At 45.3% G+C, this 16599-nt stretch overlaps 1 protein-coding gene across 9 annotated transcripts in view; it reads left to right on the forward strand.

Annotated features, from left to right (window-relative positions):
• Nucleotides 1-16599, forward strand: part of EFCAB12 (EF-hand calcium binding domain 12) — a 34651-nt gene that overhangs the window by 5071 nt on the left and 12981 nt on the right. For 8 of the 9 annotated variants that reach the window (XR_004437046.1, XR_004437044.1, XR_004437045.1 and 5 more), the window contains exons 2-4: nucleotides 2080-2516; nucleotides 12268-12453; nucleotides 15507-15663. Coding sequence is in view for 6 of the 9 variants with exons in the window: in XM_033210842.1 (XP_033066733.1) it covers nucleotides 2080-2516; nucleotides 12268-12453; nucleotides 15507-15663 (780 nt within the window). In the remaining 3 variants the exon portion in view is untranslated. The remainder of the gene's footprint in view (nucleotides 1-2079; nucleotides 2517-12267; nucleotides 12454-15506; nucleotides 15664-16599) is intronic. The other variant, XM_033210843.1, reaches the window with a different exon arrangement.

Consider the following 16599-nt stretch of genomic DNA (forward strand, 5'->3'; position numbering starts at 1 on the left):
AAACAGCATGGCTTGTGTATGTGTTGATGGAGCAGATGTGTTTGGATACAAATGCAAGGGAAGACAGAAGGAGCCAGAGAAATCAGAGAGACTGGCAGGGGCGAGAGGGCCAGATGGGGCCAGGTTAAGGAGCTTGGACTTTATTCTAGAGGCAGTTGGGAGCCATAGACAGGTTTTAAGCAAGGGAGTTTGGGTTTTAGGAGGAAAATAACTGACAGTATTTCCAATAAGATTGTTATATCCCTTCTGATATTTTATTTTTTGAAAAAGGGTCTCTGTTGCCCAGGCTGGAGTACAATGGAGGTCATCTCAGCTCACTGTAGCCTTTACCTCCCAGGCTTAAGTGATCCTCCCGCCTTAGCCTCCTGAGGAGCTGCGACTACAGGCGTGCACCACCATGCCCGGCTAGTTTTTAAATTTTTTGTACAGATGAGGTCTCACTATGTTGCCCAGGCTGGTCTTGAACTCCTGGGCTCAAGTAGTCCTCCCACCTCAGCCTCCCAAAGTGCTTGGATTACAGGTATAGGCTACCATGCCTGGCGCCTTCTGATTTTTTAGAACACTTTCAAACTGTTATCTCATTTGATCTTCATAACAACTTCAAGAGGTAGATAGAGCAGAGTTTATACCATTTCAGGAGTGAAATACTTGAGACTCAGAAGGACTGGGTGACAGGCCTGGGTAATATCAAGTAACAGCTAAGAGCTGAGCTCTGGGGCCAAACTGAAGTTCATGTCTCAGCTCTGCTACTAATCAACTGAGTGACCTTGGGCCTCTCTAGGTCTCAATGTCCTTATCTGCAAAATGGGCATAATCATAGTACCAGCATCGTAGGTCTGTCCATTTGTCACTCACCAAATATGTACTGAGTTCCCATTATATGTAGACACTGTGGAGGTGTCAGGGCTCCAGTCAGGAACAAGAGAGATAGGGTTGTAGTCTTCACGGAACTCATAGTCTACTAGAAAAAATAAACATCAACCAAATAATTACACCGGGGGTCTCAAAGGCAAATTGCTGCCCAAACCGAGGACTTAACAAAGAAAATGAGCTACCTGTGAGACAATAAGGAATGGGGGAGTGTGTGGCAAGCTGGAGAGGGCAATGCCTCAGCCCAAAGTAACTCAGATTGAAAAATATCAAGCAAGGTGTTAAACGAAACAAGACCTCAACCCTCATTCAGCATGAGGGCCACCAGTTTTCAGCCCCTGATGTACCCAGTCATGATAAGTGGTCTGAAGAAAAGTGCAGGTTGTGATGCAAAGATGTGGCCTGGAGGATGAGGAAGAGTGCCCAGGGTGTGGATGGGGAGGGAGCACTCCTGCTAGAAGGAGGAGCACATACCAACCCCTAGTCAGGATGAGGCTTGGACCACTCAGCCAACAGAGAGAAGCCCAGGTGTCCAGGACATAGTAAGGAAAGAGAGGCAAGGGATTAGGGGGACAGGTTGACAGAAGAGGGGCACGGGACTTCATTTTAAGGGCTATCAAAAGTCATGGAAGGGCTTCAAAATGAGTGAATGGTGAGTATATACCAATAATAGCAGATATATTATATACAAAGCAACTCTAATAGATTGACTGATTTTAACATCACTCCCATCCAATAAAATAGGTTACCATCATTATGCCCATTTTACCAATGAAGAGGTTGAGACAGAGAAGTTAAGTGGTTTGCCCAAGATCATGCAGCCAGTAGGTGGCAGGACCCGGACTCAGACCGAAGAGCGTTCTGGCCCCAAAGCCTCTGCTGTTAATACTGTGCTGCCTCAGATGATCACACAAGATCAGACTGGCATCTTTAAAAGTTCATTCTGATTGCCAGTGGGAGTGTTGGGGGCTGGGTGTGGAGAAGATGAAATAAGAGAAAGCATATAGAGCCCTTAGCTTGCTGCCTGCTGTTGGGAGTGCCTGGTCACATTAGATGAAATTATCCTTATCATTACAGCAAGACAATGATAAAACCTGTCCTGGAATCCAGGGCCCCGACGCCCAGCCTGGAGCAAAAGTGTTTTTCCTTCCTGGCTCCTTTTAATCCTCTTCCAGAAAGAAACTCACCTTTTAACTCTCTTACCCCAAGGACTCTGCCCATCTAAGACTTCCATCAATGAAAATGCTGCCGTCTTTGATCCTGAACTGGTCATTGCCCACTGCTTCAAGCAGTTCAAGCAGAAGGACTTCCGCCTGCCTCAGACCCGCCGGCGAATCATCATGGTGCCTCGCAAGGAAGATCAGACGCCCATTAATCCTGCATCCCAACCTCAGGCTCCCCCAAAGCCCATCCCCAGCTTCAAAGCTCTGGAAGCTAAAGATATCCAAGAGCAGCCAGAGGACAGGAAGACCTGGCTGAGCCGGAGGGCGAAGCTGCGGCAGGAGCTGGAGTCCTTTGGTGATGTAAAGAGGTGGCTGGAGAACAAGCCCAGCATCACGCCTTCAGAGGCCAAGGTCTTACACATGATCCACGAGGAGCAGAGTGCCCAGCCAAATGCCTCCCAGGCAACTACCAGGACCACCAGGGTGAGCAGCCCCATTTGCCAGATGAACAAACCAAGAGTTCAGGGATGCATCATCATTTTATTCCCTTGGATTAGGCTGGATAGGGATAGTTTACCCCATTTCACAGAGGAGCAAACGGAAGTCTTGAGAGGGAGGTGTATTAGTTATCTAGTTATTTATTGCTGCATAACAAACACCCCCACATGACTGAAAGCAGCAAATATTTATGATCACACACAGTTTCTAGAGTCAGGAATTGGAGAGTAGCTTTGCTGGGTCGCTCTGGCTCAGAGTGTCTCATGAGGTTGCAGTCAGGATGTTGGCCTGGGCCTCAGTCATCTGAAGGCTTGACTGGGGCAAAAGGATCTGCTTCCAAGCTGGCTCACCCATGTGGCTATTGGCAGGAGGCCTCAGTTCCTCCCCACATGGACCTCTCCATAGGGCTGCTTGAGTGTCCTCACAGTATGGCTGCTGGCATCCCCCAGAGTGAAAGGTCCAAAAAAGAGAGCAAGACAGAGGCTGCAATGCTCTTTAGGACCTAGCTTCCGAAGGCCTGTTTCAAAAGTTTCACACTATCACTTCCACCACATTCTCTTTGTCAGAAGTGAGTCCCTGAGTACTGCCCATGCTCAAGAAGGAAAGAAGGCTCCATCTTAGAAATGAGAGAAGCAGAATAATTTGTGGACATACCTTAAAATCACCCCAGAAGGGATCATTCCTGGCAGTCCATCTTATGGAGTATTTGTAAAATACCCAGTGTTCATTCATTTGTTCATGACACATGTTTGCTGAGGGTTCCATGTAGCATGCAGGTGCTCACAGGGCTATTGTGAGGATGACGATTATGAGGTTGGGAGGAAAAGGAGGATCCCCCTTTTACAAATGTGGAAATAGAACTCAGTGAGGCCAACACTTGTCCAAACATACAGTGATAGTAAGTGATAAGGGCGCTACTAACTCCTTCTCTCTCTGTGACATTTCCTTGGAATAAAAGGTCAGATAAGTTGGGTTTAAACATAGCTCTGCTACTTCCTAGCTGTATGATTTGGGTCTCAGTTTTCTCATCCATAAAATGGAGATAACCATTGTTCCTACCTCCTGGAGTCACTATGATGTCTAAATGGATTCATTTATATAAGGTGCCTAGGACGCTATTGGACACATAGTGAGCACTCAAACATGTTTTCCATCTGTATTATTATTGTAATCTCACGGTTGTCCATTGGGTTGGTTGACCCAGAAGCTTCAGGGCCTTGCTGTTACTATAGCCAAAATCCTAATTTCATGGGTCTAACACACCCTCTTCTGCCAGCAGCATAGGGTCTAAGAATAAGAACTAGACAGGTTAGAAATGCAGGTGTACTGCTTACCAGCTGTGTGGCATTGGGAAAACCCTTCACATCTCTGAGCCTGATTCCTTATTGTGAATTAGGTAGTACCTCATACCTAATTCATAGGATCGTTTATTCCTTCAGCAAATAATTACTGCCTGTCTTCCTAGGGCCTGGGCTTTGTTCAGTATAAAGGTGGGAGATGGGGATACACTGTAAATAAGAAATGGTATTGCTTTCAAGGTGTCTTAGCGTGACTTCTCTTGCTATCACAGAAGACCTGATACTGGGTAATTTATAAAGAAAAGAGATTTTTTTGGCTCACAGTCCTGGAGGCTGAAAGTCCTCATGAGGTTGCAGTCAGGATATTGGCCTGGGCCACAGTCATCTGAAGGCTTGACTGGCCAGCCTCTAGGTAGGGCCTCGTGCTGCATCCTAACATGGTGGAAGGCATCTCAGGGTGAGGGGATACACGAGAGGGAGCCAAACTGGCTTTTCTGGCAGATCCCACTCATGATAACGAACCCACTTCCATGATAACCAATTAGTCCTTAACCCATTAATCCATTAATCCATACATGAATTAATGGATTCATGACAGCAGACCCCTCATGACCCAATCACTTCTTAAAGGCCCCACCTCTTTTTTTTTTTTTTTTTTGGAGTTAACCTCTCTTTTTTTTTTTAATTTTTTTATTATACTTTAAGTTCTAGGGTACATGTGCATAACGTGCAGGTTTGTTACATATGTATACTTGTGCCATGTTGGTGTGCTGCACCCATCAACTCGTCAGCACCCATCAATTCGTCATTTATATCAGGTATAACTCCCAATGCAATCCCTCCCCCCTCCCCCCTCCCCATGATAGGCCCCGATGTGTGATGTTCCCCTTCCGAGTCCAAGTGATCTCATTGTTCAGTTCCCACCTATGAGTGAGAACATGCGGTGTTTGGTTTTCTGTTCTTGTGATAGTTTGCTAAGAATGATGGTTTCCAGCTGCATCCATGTCCCTACAAAGGACGGAAACACATCCTTTTTTATGGCTGCATAATATTCCATGGTGTATATGTGCCACATTTTCTTAATCCAGTCTGTCACAGATGGACATTTGGGTTGATTCCGAGTCTTTGCTATTGTGAATAGTGCTGCAATAAACATACGTGTGCATGTGTCTTTATAGCAGCATGATTTATAATCCTTTGGGTATATACCCAGTAGTGGGATGGCTGGGTCATATGGTACATCTAGTTCTAGATCCTTGAGGAAACGCCATACTGTTTTCCATAATGGTTGAACTAGTTTACAATCCCACCAACAGTGTAAAAGTGTTCCTATTTCTCCACATCCTCTCCAGCACCTGTTGTTTCCTGACTTTTTAATGATTGCCATTCTAACTGGTGTGAGATGGTATCTCATTGTGGTTTTGATTTGCATTTCTCTGATGGCCAGTGATGATGAGCATTTTTTCATATGTCTGTTAGCTGTATGAATGTCTTCTTTTGAGAAATGTCTATTCATATCCTTTGCCCACTTTTTGATGGGGTTGTTTGTTTTTTTCTTGTAAATTTGTTTGAGTTCTTTGTAGATTCTGGATATTAGCCCTTTGTCAGATGAGTAGATTGCAAAAATTTTCTCCCATTCTGTAGGTTGCCTGTTCACTCTGATGGTAGTTTCTTTTGCTGTGCAGAAGCTCTTTAGTTTAATTAGATCCCATTTGTCAATTTTGGCTTTTGCTGCCGTTGCTTTTGGTGTTTTAGACGTGAAGTCTTTGCCCATGCCTATGTCCTGAATGGTACTACCTAGGTTTTCTTCTAGGGTTTTTATGGTATTAGGTCTGACATTTAAGTCTCTAATCCATCTTGAATTAATTTTCGTTAAGGAGTAAGGAAAGGATCCAGTTTCAGCTTTCTACTTACGGCTAGCCAATTTTCCCAGCACCATTATTAAATAGGGAATCCTTTCCCCATTTCTTGTTTCTCTCAGGTTTGTCAAAGATCAGATGGCTGTAGATGTGTGGTATTATTTCTGAGGACTCTGTTCTGTTCCATTGGTCTATATCTCTGTTTTGGTACCAGTACCATGCTGTTTTGGTTACTGTAGCCTTGTAGTATAGTTTGAAGTCAGGTAGCGTGATGCCTCCAGCTTTGTTCTTATGACTTAGGATTGTCCTGGCAATGCGGGCTCTTTTTTGGTTCCATATGAACTTTAAAGCCGTTTTTCCCAATTCTGTGAAGAAACTCATTGGTAGCTTGATGGGGATGGCATTGAATCTATAAATTACCTTGGGCAGTATGGCCATTTTCACGATATTGATTCTTCCTATCCATGAGCATGGTATGTTCTTCCATTTGTTAGTGTCCTCTTTCATTTCACTGAGTAGTGGTTTGTAGTTCTCCTTGAAGAGGTCCTTTACATCCCTTGTAAGTTGGATTCCTAGGTATTTTATTCTCTTTGAAGCAATTGTGAATGGAAGTTCATTCATGATTTGGCTCTCTGTTTGTCTGTTACTGGTGTATAAGAATGCTTGTGATTTTTGCACATTAATTTTGTATCCTGAGACTTTGCTGAAGTTGCTTATCAGCTTAAGGAGATTTTGGGCTGAGACAATGGGATTTTCTAAATATACAATCATGTCATCTGCAAACAGGGACAATTTGACTTCTTCTCTTCCTAACTGGATACCCTTTATTTCTTTCTTTTGCCTGATTGCCCTAGCCAGAACTTCCAACACTATGTTGAATAGGAGTGGTGAGAGAGGGCATCCCTGTCTTGTGCCAGTTTTCAAAGGGAATTTTTCCAGTTTTTGCCCATTCAGTATGATATTGGCTGTGGGATTGTCATAAATAGCTCTTATTATTTTGAGGTACATTCCATCAATACCGAATTTATTGAGCGTTTTTAGCATGAAGGGCTGCTGAATTTTGTCAAAAGCCTTTTCTGCATCTATTGAGATAATCATGTGGTTCTTGTCTTTGGTTCTGTTTATATGCTGGATTACGTTTATTGATTTGCGAATGTTGAACCAGCCTTGCATCCCAGGGATGAAGCCCACTTGATCATGGTGGATAAGCTTTTTGATGTGCTGCTGAATCCGGTTTGCCAGTATTTTATTGAGGATTTTTGCATCAATGTTCATCAGGGATATTGGTCTAAAATTTTCTTTTTTTGTTGTGTCTCTGCCAGGCTTTGGTATCAGGATGATGTTGGCCTCATAGAATGAGTTAGGGAGGGCCGGGCGCGGTGGCTCAAGCCTGTAATCCCAGCACTTTGGGAGGCCGAGACGGGTGGATCGCGAGGTCAGGAGATCGAGACCATCCTGGCTAACACGGCGAAACCCCGTCTCTACTAAAAAATAGAAAAAACTAGCCGGGCAAGTTGGCGGGCGCCTGTAGTCCCAGCTACTCGGGGGGCTGAGGCAGGAGAATGGCGTAAACCTGGGAGGCGGAGCTTGCAGTGAGCTGAGATCCGGCCACTGCACTCCAGCCTGGGCGACTGCGAGACTCCGTCTCAAAAAAAAAAAAAAGAATGAGTTAGGGAGGATTCCCTCTTTTTCAATTGATTGGAATAGTTTCAGAAGGAATGGTACCAGCTCCTCCTTGTACCTCTGGTAGAATTCAGCTGTGAATCCATCTGGTCCTGGACTTTTTTTGGTTGGTAGGCTATTAATTATTGCCTCAATTTCAGAGTCTGCTATTGGTCTATTCAGGGATTCAACTTCTTCCTGGTTTAGTCTTGGAAGAGTGTAAGTGTCCAGGAAATTATCCATTTCTTCTAGATTTTCTAGTTGATTTGCGTAGAGGTGTTTATAGTATTCTCTGATGGTAGTTTGTATTTCTGTGGGGTCCGTGGTGATATCCCCTTTATCATTTTTTATTGCGTCTATTTGATTCTTCTCTCTTTTCTTCTTTATTGGTCTTGCTAGCGGTCTGTCAATTTTGTTGATTTTTCAAAAAACCAACTCCTGGATTCATTGATTTTTTGGAGGGTTTTTTGTGTCTCTATCTCCTTCAATTCTGCTCTGATCTTAGTTATTTCTTGCCTTCTGCTAGCTTTTGAATGTGTTTGCTCTTGCTTCTCCAGTTCTTTTAATTGTGATGTTAGAGTGTCAATTTTAGATCTTTCCAGCTTTCTCTTGTGGGCATTTAGTGCTATAAATTTCCCTCTACACACTGCTTTAAATGTGTCCCAGAGATTCTGGTATGTTGTATCTTTGTTCTCATTGGTTTCAAAGAACATCTTTATTTCTGCCTTCATTTCGTTATGTACCCAGTAGTCATTCAGGAGCAGGTTGTTCAGTTTCCATGTAGTTGAGCGGTTTTGATTGAGTTTCTTAGTCCTGAGTTCTAGTTTGATTGCACTGTAGTCTGAGAGACAGTTTGTTATAATTTCTGTTCTTTTACATTTGCTGAGGAGTGCTTTACTTCCAATTATGTGGTCAATTTTGGAATAAGTGCGATGTGGTGCTGAGAAGAATGTATATTCTGTTGATTTGGGGTGGAGAGTTCTATAGATGTCTATTAGGTCCGCTTGGTGCAGAGATGAGTTCAATTCCTGGATATCCTTGTTAACTTTCTGTCTCGTTGATCTGTCTAATGTTGACAGTGGAGTGCTGAAGTCTCCCATTATTATTGTATGGGAATCTAAGTCTCTTTGTAAGTCTCTAAGGACTTGCTTTATGAATTTGGGAGCTCCTGTATTGGGTGCATATATATTTAGGATAGTTAGCTCTTCCTGTTGAATTGATCCCTTTACCATTATGTAATGGCCTTCTTTGTCTCTTTTGATCTTTGATGGTTTAAAGTCTATTTTATCAGAGACTAGGATTGCAACCCCTGCTTTTTTTTTGTTCTCCATTTGCTTGGTAGATCTTCCTCCATCCCTTTATTTTGAGCCTATGTATGTCTCTGCATGTGAGATGGGTCTCCTGAATACAGCAGACTGATAGGTCTTGACTCTTTATCCAGTTTGCCAGTCTGTGTCTTTAATTGGAGCATTTAGTCCATTAACATTTAAGGTTAATATTGTTATGTGTGAACTTGATCCTGCCATTATGATATTAACTGGTTATTTTGCTCGTTAGTTGATGCAGTTTCTTCCTAGCCTCGATGGTCTTTACATTTTGGCATGTTTTTGCAATGGCTGGTACCGGTTGTTCCTTTCCATGTTTAGGGCTTCCTTCAGGGTCTCTTGTAAGGCAGCCCTGGTGGTGACAAAATCTCTAAGCATTTGCTTATCTGTGAAGAATTTTATTTCTCCTTCACTTATGAAACTTAGTTTGGCTGGATATGAAATTCTGGGTTTAAAATTCTTTTCTTTAAGAACGCTGAATATTGGCCCCCACTCTCTTCTGGCTTGTAGAGTTTCTGCCGAGAGGTCTGCTGTTAGTCTGATGGTCTTCCCTTTGTGGGTAACCCAACCTTTCTCTCTGGCTGCCCTTAAGATTTTTTCCTTCATTTCAACTTTGGTGAATCTGGCAATTATGTGTCTTGGAGTTGCTCTTCTCAAGGAGTATCTTTGTGGTGTTCTCTGTATTTCCTGAATTTGAATGTTGGCCTGCCCTACTAGGGTGGGGAAGTTCTCCTGGATGATATCCTGAAGATATCCAACTTGGTTCCATTTTCCCCCTAACTTTCAGGCACCCCAATCAGACGTAGATTTGGTCTTTTTACATAATCCCATACTTCTTGCAGGCTTTGTTCATTTCTTTTTCTTCTTTTTTCTTTTGGTTTCTCTTCTCGCTTCATTTCATTCATTTGATCCTCAATCGCTGATACTCTTTCTTCCAGTTGATCGAGTCGGTTACTGAAGCTTGTGGATTTGTCACGTATTTCTCGTGTCATGGTTTTCATCTCTGTCATTTCATTTATGACCTTCTCTGCATTAATTATTCTAGCTATCAATTCTTCCACTCTTTTTTCAAGATTTTTAGTTTCTTTGCGCTTCGTACGTAATTCCTCCTTTAGCTCTGAGAAGTTTGATGGACTGAAGCCTTCTTTTCTCATTTCGTCAGTCATTCTCTGACCAGCTTTGATCTGTTGCTGGCGATGAGCTGCGCTCCTTTGCAGGGGGAGATGCGCTCTTATTTTTTGAATTTCCAGCTTTTCTGCCCTGCTTCTTCCCCATCTTTGTGGTTTTATCTGCCTCTGGTCTTTAATGATGGTGACGTACTGATGGGGTTTTGGTATAGGTGTCCTTCCTGTTTGATAGTTTTCCTTCTAATAGTCAGGACCCTCAGCTGTAGGTCTGTTGGAGATTGCTTGAGGTCCACTCCAGACACTGTTTGCCTGGGTATCAGCAGCAGAGGTTGCAGAAGATAGAATATTGCTGAACAGCGAGTGTACCTGTCTGGTTCTTACTTTGGAAGCTTCCTCTCAGGGGTGTACTCCACCCTGTAAGGTGTGGGGTGTCAGACTGCCCCTAGTGGGGGATGTCTCCCAGTTAGGCTACTCAGGGGTGAGGGACCCACTTGAGCAGGCAGTCTGTCCGTTCTCAGATCTCAACCTCCGTGTTGGGAGATCCACTGCTCTCTTCAAAGCTGTCAGACAGAGTCGTTCGTGTCTGCACAGGCCTCTGCTGCTTCCCCTTTTGTTGTTTAGCTGTGCCCAGTCCCCAGAGGTGGAGTCTACAGAGACAAGCAGGTTTCCTTGAGCTGCTGTGAGCTCCACCCAGTTCGAGCTTCCCAGCCGCTTCGTTTACCTACTTAAGCCTCAGCAATGGCGGGCGCCCCTCCCCCAGCCTCGCTGCTGCCTTGTGGTTAGATCGCAGACTGCTGTGCTAGCAATGAGGGAGGTTCCGTGGCCGTGGGACCCTCCCAGCCAGTTGTGGGTATAATCTCCTGGTGTGCCGGTTTGCTTAAAGCGCAGTATTGGGGTGGGAATTACCCGATTTTCCAGGTGTTGTGTGTCTCAGTTCCCCTGGCTAGGAAAAGGGATTCCCTTCCCCCTTGCGCTTCCCAGGTGAGGCAATGCCTCGCCCTGCTTCAGCTCTCGCTGGTCGGGCTGCAGCAGCTGACTAGCACCAATTGTCCAGCACTCCCCAGTGAGATGACCCCAGTACCTCAGTTGAAAATGCAGAAATCACCGGTCTTCTGTGTCGCTTGTGCTGGGAGTTGGAGACTGGAGCTGTTCCTATTTGGTCATCTTGCTCCGCCCCCCTTTTTTCTTTTTTTTTGAGAAGGAGTCTCGCTCTGTCGCCCAGGCTGGAGGGCAGTGGTGTGATCTCGGCTCACTGCAAGCTCCGCCACCCGGGTTCACACCTTTCTCCTGCTTCAGCCTCCCGAGTAGCTGGGACTACAGGCGCCCACCACCACGCCTGGCTAGTTTTTTGTATTTTTTTAGTAGAGACGGGGTTTCACCGTGTTAGCCAGGATGGTCTCGATCTCCTGACCTCGTGATCCGCCCACCTTGGCCTCCCAAAGTGCTGGGATTACAGGCTTGAGCCACCGCGCCCGACCAAGGCCCCACCTCTTAAGACCATTATGTTAATAATGGTATTAAGTTACTTCTGACCCGGCCCATCTGCAGTCATCAACAGATGCTGCATTTCTAAGAGCTTCTGGTGATGCCTGTGGTACTGGTCCACGGACCACACTTTTACTTTCACTAGCTATTTAATAATGTAAATTAATTATAAATTTAAAAATCCAGTCCCTCGATCACACCAGCCACATTTGGAGTGCTCAATAGTCACATGTGCCAAGTGGCTTAACAAAATTCACGTTAAGTTTAAACATGTGTTTTGGAGGGGACAAACATTAAGCCATAGCACAAGGTGTTCACATGTTAGTGGGGGAGGCAGACACATCGGATTAATGGCTCTACAGTTTGCTACAGGCCATTAATAGAAGTGGGTCTCTATTATAGTAAGCACCCCGGGAGGAGCACAGAGGAACAATACCCTAGGGAATAGGAAGGCCCTTTGTAAACTGTCCAGTGCTGCACCAAGGTAGAAGATTGTCATCATTACAAAATATGCCCTTTCACCTGGAATTGGAGGAGGAGGAGTATCTGGACAGATAGAGAAAGAGAGAAAAATTTTCCAGGCAAGAGGCCTATAGCAGATGCAAAGGCTGGGGGAGTGGGTGGGGGATCTCCACCTGGTTCCAGGGAAGGGTATAGGTTTTGGTGCACTGAGAGACCAGAGCAGTGGGATTACAGCTACTGCCTGGTTTGACAGGAGAGATGTAGATAAGAATGAAATTTTAGTTCCTATATTTTCCAAGCCTTGTGTTTTTCAGATGAGAAAACCAAGGCTCAGAGAAGCAAAGTCTCCCAGGCATTTTGTGGCCAAACACAGTTGCCCTGAATCCAGTGCCCTTTGTACTCTATCCTGCTATTTAGAGTTGCTCGGCCTCTCCTTACTCCCTAACTCTGGTGACTGCATCCCACTGGCCTGTCTCCCTTGAACTCTCTCCTCTGCCCTACCCTCTCACCTCTTCCAGAAAAAAGCCCCCCGGCTCTCCCGCCAGATGGTGCCCCAGCTCCAGCTGCCCAAGCCCCCTGCCCTGTCAGTCATGTACTCCTACCTGCATAGCCGCAAGATCAAGATCCTGGAGATATTTCACAAGGTGGGCCAGGGTGAGAACCAGAGAATCACCAGGGAGAAGTTCATCACGGCTGTAAAGGCAGTAAGTGCCACCTGCTTTCTCTGGATGGGCCCAAATGGGCAGGATGTCCATGTACTCCCTCTTTGCCGCCCCCAGCTGGGTTCTGGTTCAACTGAGAAGTAGACACAAGGAGTGCAAACTGTCTGCCTTATTACTTATAAAGCTAGATTGGAAAATATGGATTAACTTGTGGCCAAATCAGATCCTTAAAATCTGCTCCCCACACCCGTCTGACCTTGAAAGCCCCCACCTGAGTGGGAAGGCTGCAGAGTCAACCTCATAACCAGCCAGCTACCTTGGGGAATCCCTGTCTTGCACAGCAGACCCCAAAACTGAGATAAGAGAAAGCTGGTAGAGTGTCTCCAACTGTTACTGGCGTATAAATTACATGGGAGTCGTGTCGAAATGCAGCTTCTGACCCAGTACATCTGTGGGTCATCAAAAGATGCTGTATTTCTAATGAGCTCCTGGTGTTGCCTGTAGTACTGGTTCATGGACCACACTTTTACTTTCACTGGCTATTTATTAATGTAAATCAATTATAAATTTAAAAATCCAGTCTGTCTATCACACCAGCCACACATTTTGAGTGCTCAGTAGTCACATGTGGCAAGTGGCTCCTCTATTGGACTGCACAGATGTGGAACATTTCCATCATCATGGAAAGTTTTATCGGCCTAGCAGAGGTCTGCAAACTGTGGCTCACGAGACAAGTCCAGCCTGCTTCCTGTTTTTTTAAATAAAGTCTTATTGGAACACAGTCACACTCATTCATCCTTGAATTGTCTATGGCTGCTTTCATGCTACAATGGCACAGCTGAACAGTATGACACACTGTATAGCTAGCCAAACCTAAAATATTTACTGAGTTTGTTTGTTTGTTTGTTTGTTTGTGTTTTGAGACACAGTCTCACTCTGTCACTAGGCTGGAGTGCAGTGGTGCGATCTTGGCTTACTGCAACCTCTGCCTCCTGGGTTCAGGCGGTTTTCCTGCCTCAGACTCCCAAGTAGCTGGGACTATAGGCATGCACCACCACGCCCAGCTAATTTTTGTATTTTTAGTAGAGAAGGAGTTTCACCATGTTGGCCAGGATTGTCTTGATCTCTTGACCTTGTGATCCACCTGCCTCAGCCTCCCAAAGTGCTGGAATTACAGGTGTGAGCCACTACGCCTGGCCCTATCTGACTTTTTACAGAAAAGTTACCTAGATGAATTAAGTTTTTATATATTTTGAATGCAAGATACTTTACCCTGGCATGATGGCTCATGCCTGTAATCCCCCAACACTTTGGAAGGCCAAAGTCAAAAGATTGCTCAAGGCCAAGAGCTTGAGATCAGCCTAAGTAACACAGTGAAACCCCCATCTCTACAAAAAATTAAAAAGCTTAGCCCAGTGTGGTGGCACACACCTGTAGTCCCAGCTACATGGGAGGGTCAGATGGGAGGATCACTTGAGCCCAGGAGTTGGAGGCTGCAGTAAGCTATGATCACACCACTACACTCCAGACTGGGTGACAGAGCAAGATCCTGACTTAAAAGAAATCCAAACAACAACAAATACCTTAAACAACTTTAGGAAGTTGACTGTGATGTCTTTTGTGGCTTTAAATTATTATCAGTTTTCTCACACATGTTTTATGACATGTAAGTATCTTAACAACATTTCAAAGCATTTAAAGATAATGGTCTTTAATCTCCATAACCCAAAGGTTAAATAATTACATTCTTTTTTTTTTTTTTTTTTTTTTTTTTTGAGACGGAGTCTCGCTCTGTTGCCCAGGCTGGAGTGCAGTGGCCGGATCTCAGCTCACTGCAAGCTCCGCCTCCCGGGTTTACGCCATTCTCCTGCCTCAGCCTCCCGAGTAGCTGGGACTACAGGCGCCCGCCACCTCGCCCGGCTAGTTTTTTGTATTTTTTTAGTAGAGATGGGGTTTCACTGTGTTAGCCAGGATGGTCTCGATCTCCTGACCTCATGATCCACCCATCTCGGCCTCCCAAAGTGCTGGGATTACAGGCTTGAGCCACCGCGCCCGGCCAATAATTACATTCTTTAGCACTAGGAGAGTTCTTTTTTGTTGTTTTTTTGAGGCGGAGCTTTGTTCTTGTCGCCCAGGCTGGAGTGCAATGGTGCAGTCTTGGGTCACTGCAAACTCCCTCTCCCTGGTTCAAGGGATTCTCCTGCCTCAGCCTCCCGGGTACTGGGATTATAGGTATATGACACCATGCCTGGCTAATTTTGTGTTTTCAGTAGAGATGGGGCTTCACTATGCTGGCCAGTCTGATCTCGAACTCCTGACCTCAGGCATTCCACCCGCCTTGGCCTCCTAAAGTGCTGGGTTTACAAGCATGAGCCACCACACCCAGCCAGCACCAGGAGAGTTCTGATCTTGCTTAAGGAACGTTCAAGGCTAGGCGCAGTGGCTCACGCCTGTTTACCTAGCACTTTGGGAGGCCGAGGCAGGAGGATCACTTGAGGCCAGGAATTTGAGTAAAGTTCAGTGAACAATGACTATTGTCTAAAGAAACTGAAGAACAAAATCATATTTCCTTTACAACTTTTCTTCTTGAATATCCAATGTTGCTGGCAAGCATTATACACTTCCAGAGTTGCTCATTGTCCTTAAAAGAGTGAGGTGTATAGTATTCTTGATCCCATTTTCCAGGAATTAAGGGAGATTTTTGTGTTACTTGTGGACAGGGATGATCCATATGTGAAATCATGTTTCATATCCAAGATGGTAGATGCTGCCATTGAGACTGGTAGGAAGTGGGGTGGGACCCTAGAGGAAGAAGTAACCCACTCTATAAAGATGGTGACATCTGGACTGGACTTTGAAGGAGGGATAGGAGTTTTTTCAGGCAGAGAAGAGGAACTGCCTGAGCAAAGGCAAAGGTAAGAAAGGACCAGGAAAGGGCTCTGAGCTCCTGCAGCAGGGACCTTGGGTATAGTAGTGAGTGGTTGAGGATGAAACTGGAAGCAGGATGGGGATCTGAGGAGGCTGGTAAGGACTTGGCCATCAGGGCAGGATGTTTAGATGGGAGCCTGCTAGTCTCAAGGCCTCTGTCTCCTCAGGTCGGAGTCCCTCTGAAGAACCAGGAGGTGGAGGATATAGTGATCTACCTCAGCTCTCTTGGGAAGCACAACGCCATCACCATGGACATCCTGGCCAATACCTACAAGCAGTGGTCTATGGCTCAGCAAAGGAGCAGCCTGGCCACTGCAAGGAAGCGTGCGTACCCCTCCCTGTCCTGTGCCTCCACCTCCCTGTCCTGGGAGCGAGCGTGGTGCAGGAAGCCTTGGCCTCTCCTCCAAACTCACTTCCTCAGTGTGTTCCCCAGTTTGGGCTGACTGTGGTTTGGCCAAGCCTCTGGAAATTTTCAGGCCCAGAGATTAAGTAAGGAGTAGATACTCCCTTGAGTGCCCAGCTACCACTGTGTCCATTCAAAGACAAATGAGTCCCTGCCCTTGTTCTTAGTGGAGGATACTCAGCCCACCAGAGCCCACCTGAGAGGCTGAGAACTGACCCAAATGGCAAGCCTTTCCAGAGACATTTATGTGTATGTGGGTCCAAGGCCTCCTCACTATTAATCCATACCTTATTGATAAAATTCTTGTTTAGAACCAGAATTAGCACATGTTTACAGTTTACTGGAAAGTATATTTTGGTATTCTGCTATCAGGGGTATTATGGCAGGGTTGCTGTGAACAGTTGTAAAGGTTGTGCATGGCTCAAGTTCCATCTGCCAAGCAATACACTTGTGGGGCCACATGTGCCCAGACAAGGCACAGAGGCAAACTAGAAATGGACTTGTTAAAGCTCTGGCTGTGAATTTACTCTACAACACAAAGGTGCATTGTATAATATTTCTTTATATCTTAGTACCATTCTTGTAGTAAACAAACAAAAAAGAACAATTACAACCACCCACCCATTCTAGCACCCTTCCCAAACATAGCCACAGCTTTGTTTTTCTAAATGAAACAAATCTTGCTCTGTTCCCATCCACCAGGTTGGCAGGAATTTAATCTCATGCATGTTTAGAGCCTCCTTGTCCTCCCTGAGTCACACAGGAGCCCTGGAGGAGGCAGTGGAGGGGTTTCCTAACAATGCTAAAGATCCGGGATGAGGCCGTTCGAGTTTACAGTCACACCAAGTGGAGTTACT

The sequence above is a fragment of the Trachypithecus francoisi genome, unplaced genomic scaffold (assembly GCF_009764315.1).
Source record: "Trachypithecus francoisi isolate TF-2019V2 unplaced genomic scaffold, Tfra_2.0 Lachesis_group0, whole genome shotgun sequence".
NCBI classification, from domain to species: domain Eukaryota; kingdom Metazoa; phylum Chordata; class Mammalia; order Primates; family Cercopithecidae; genus Trachypithecus; species Trachypithecus francoisi.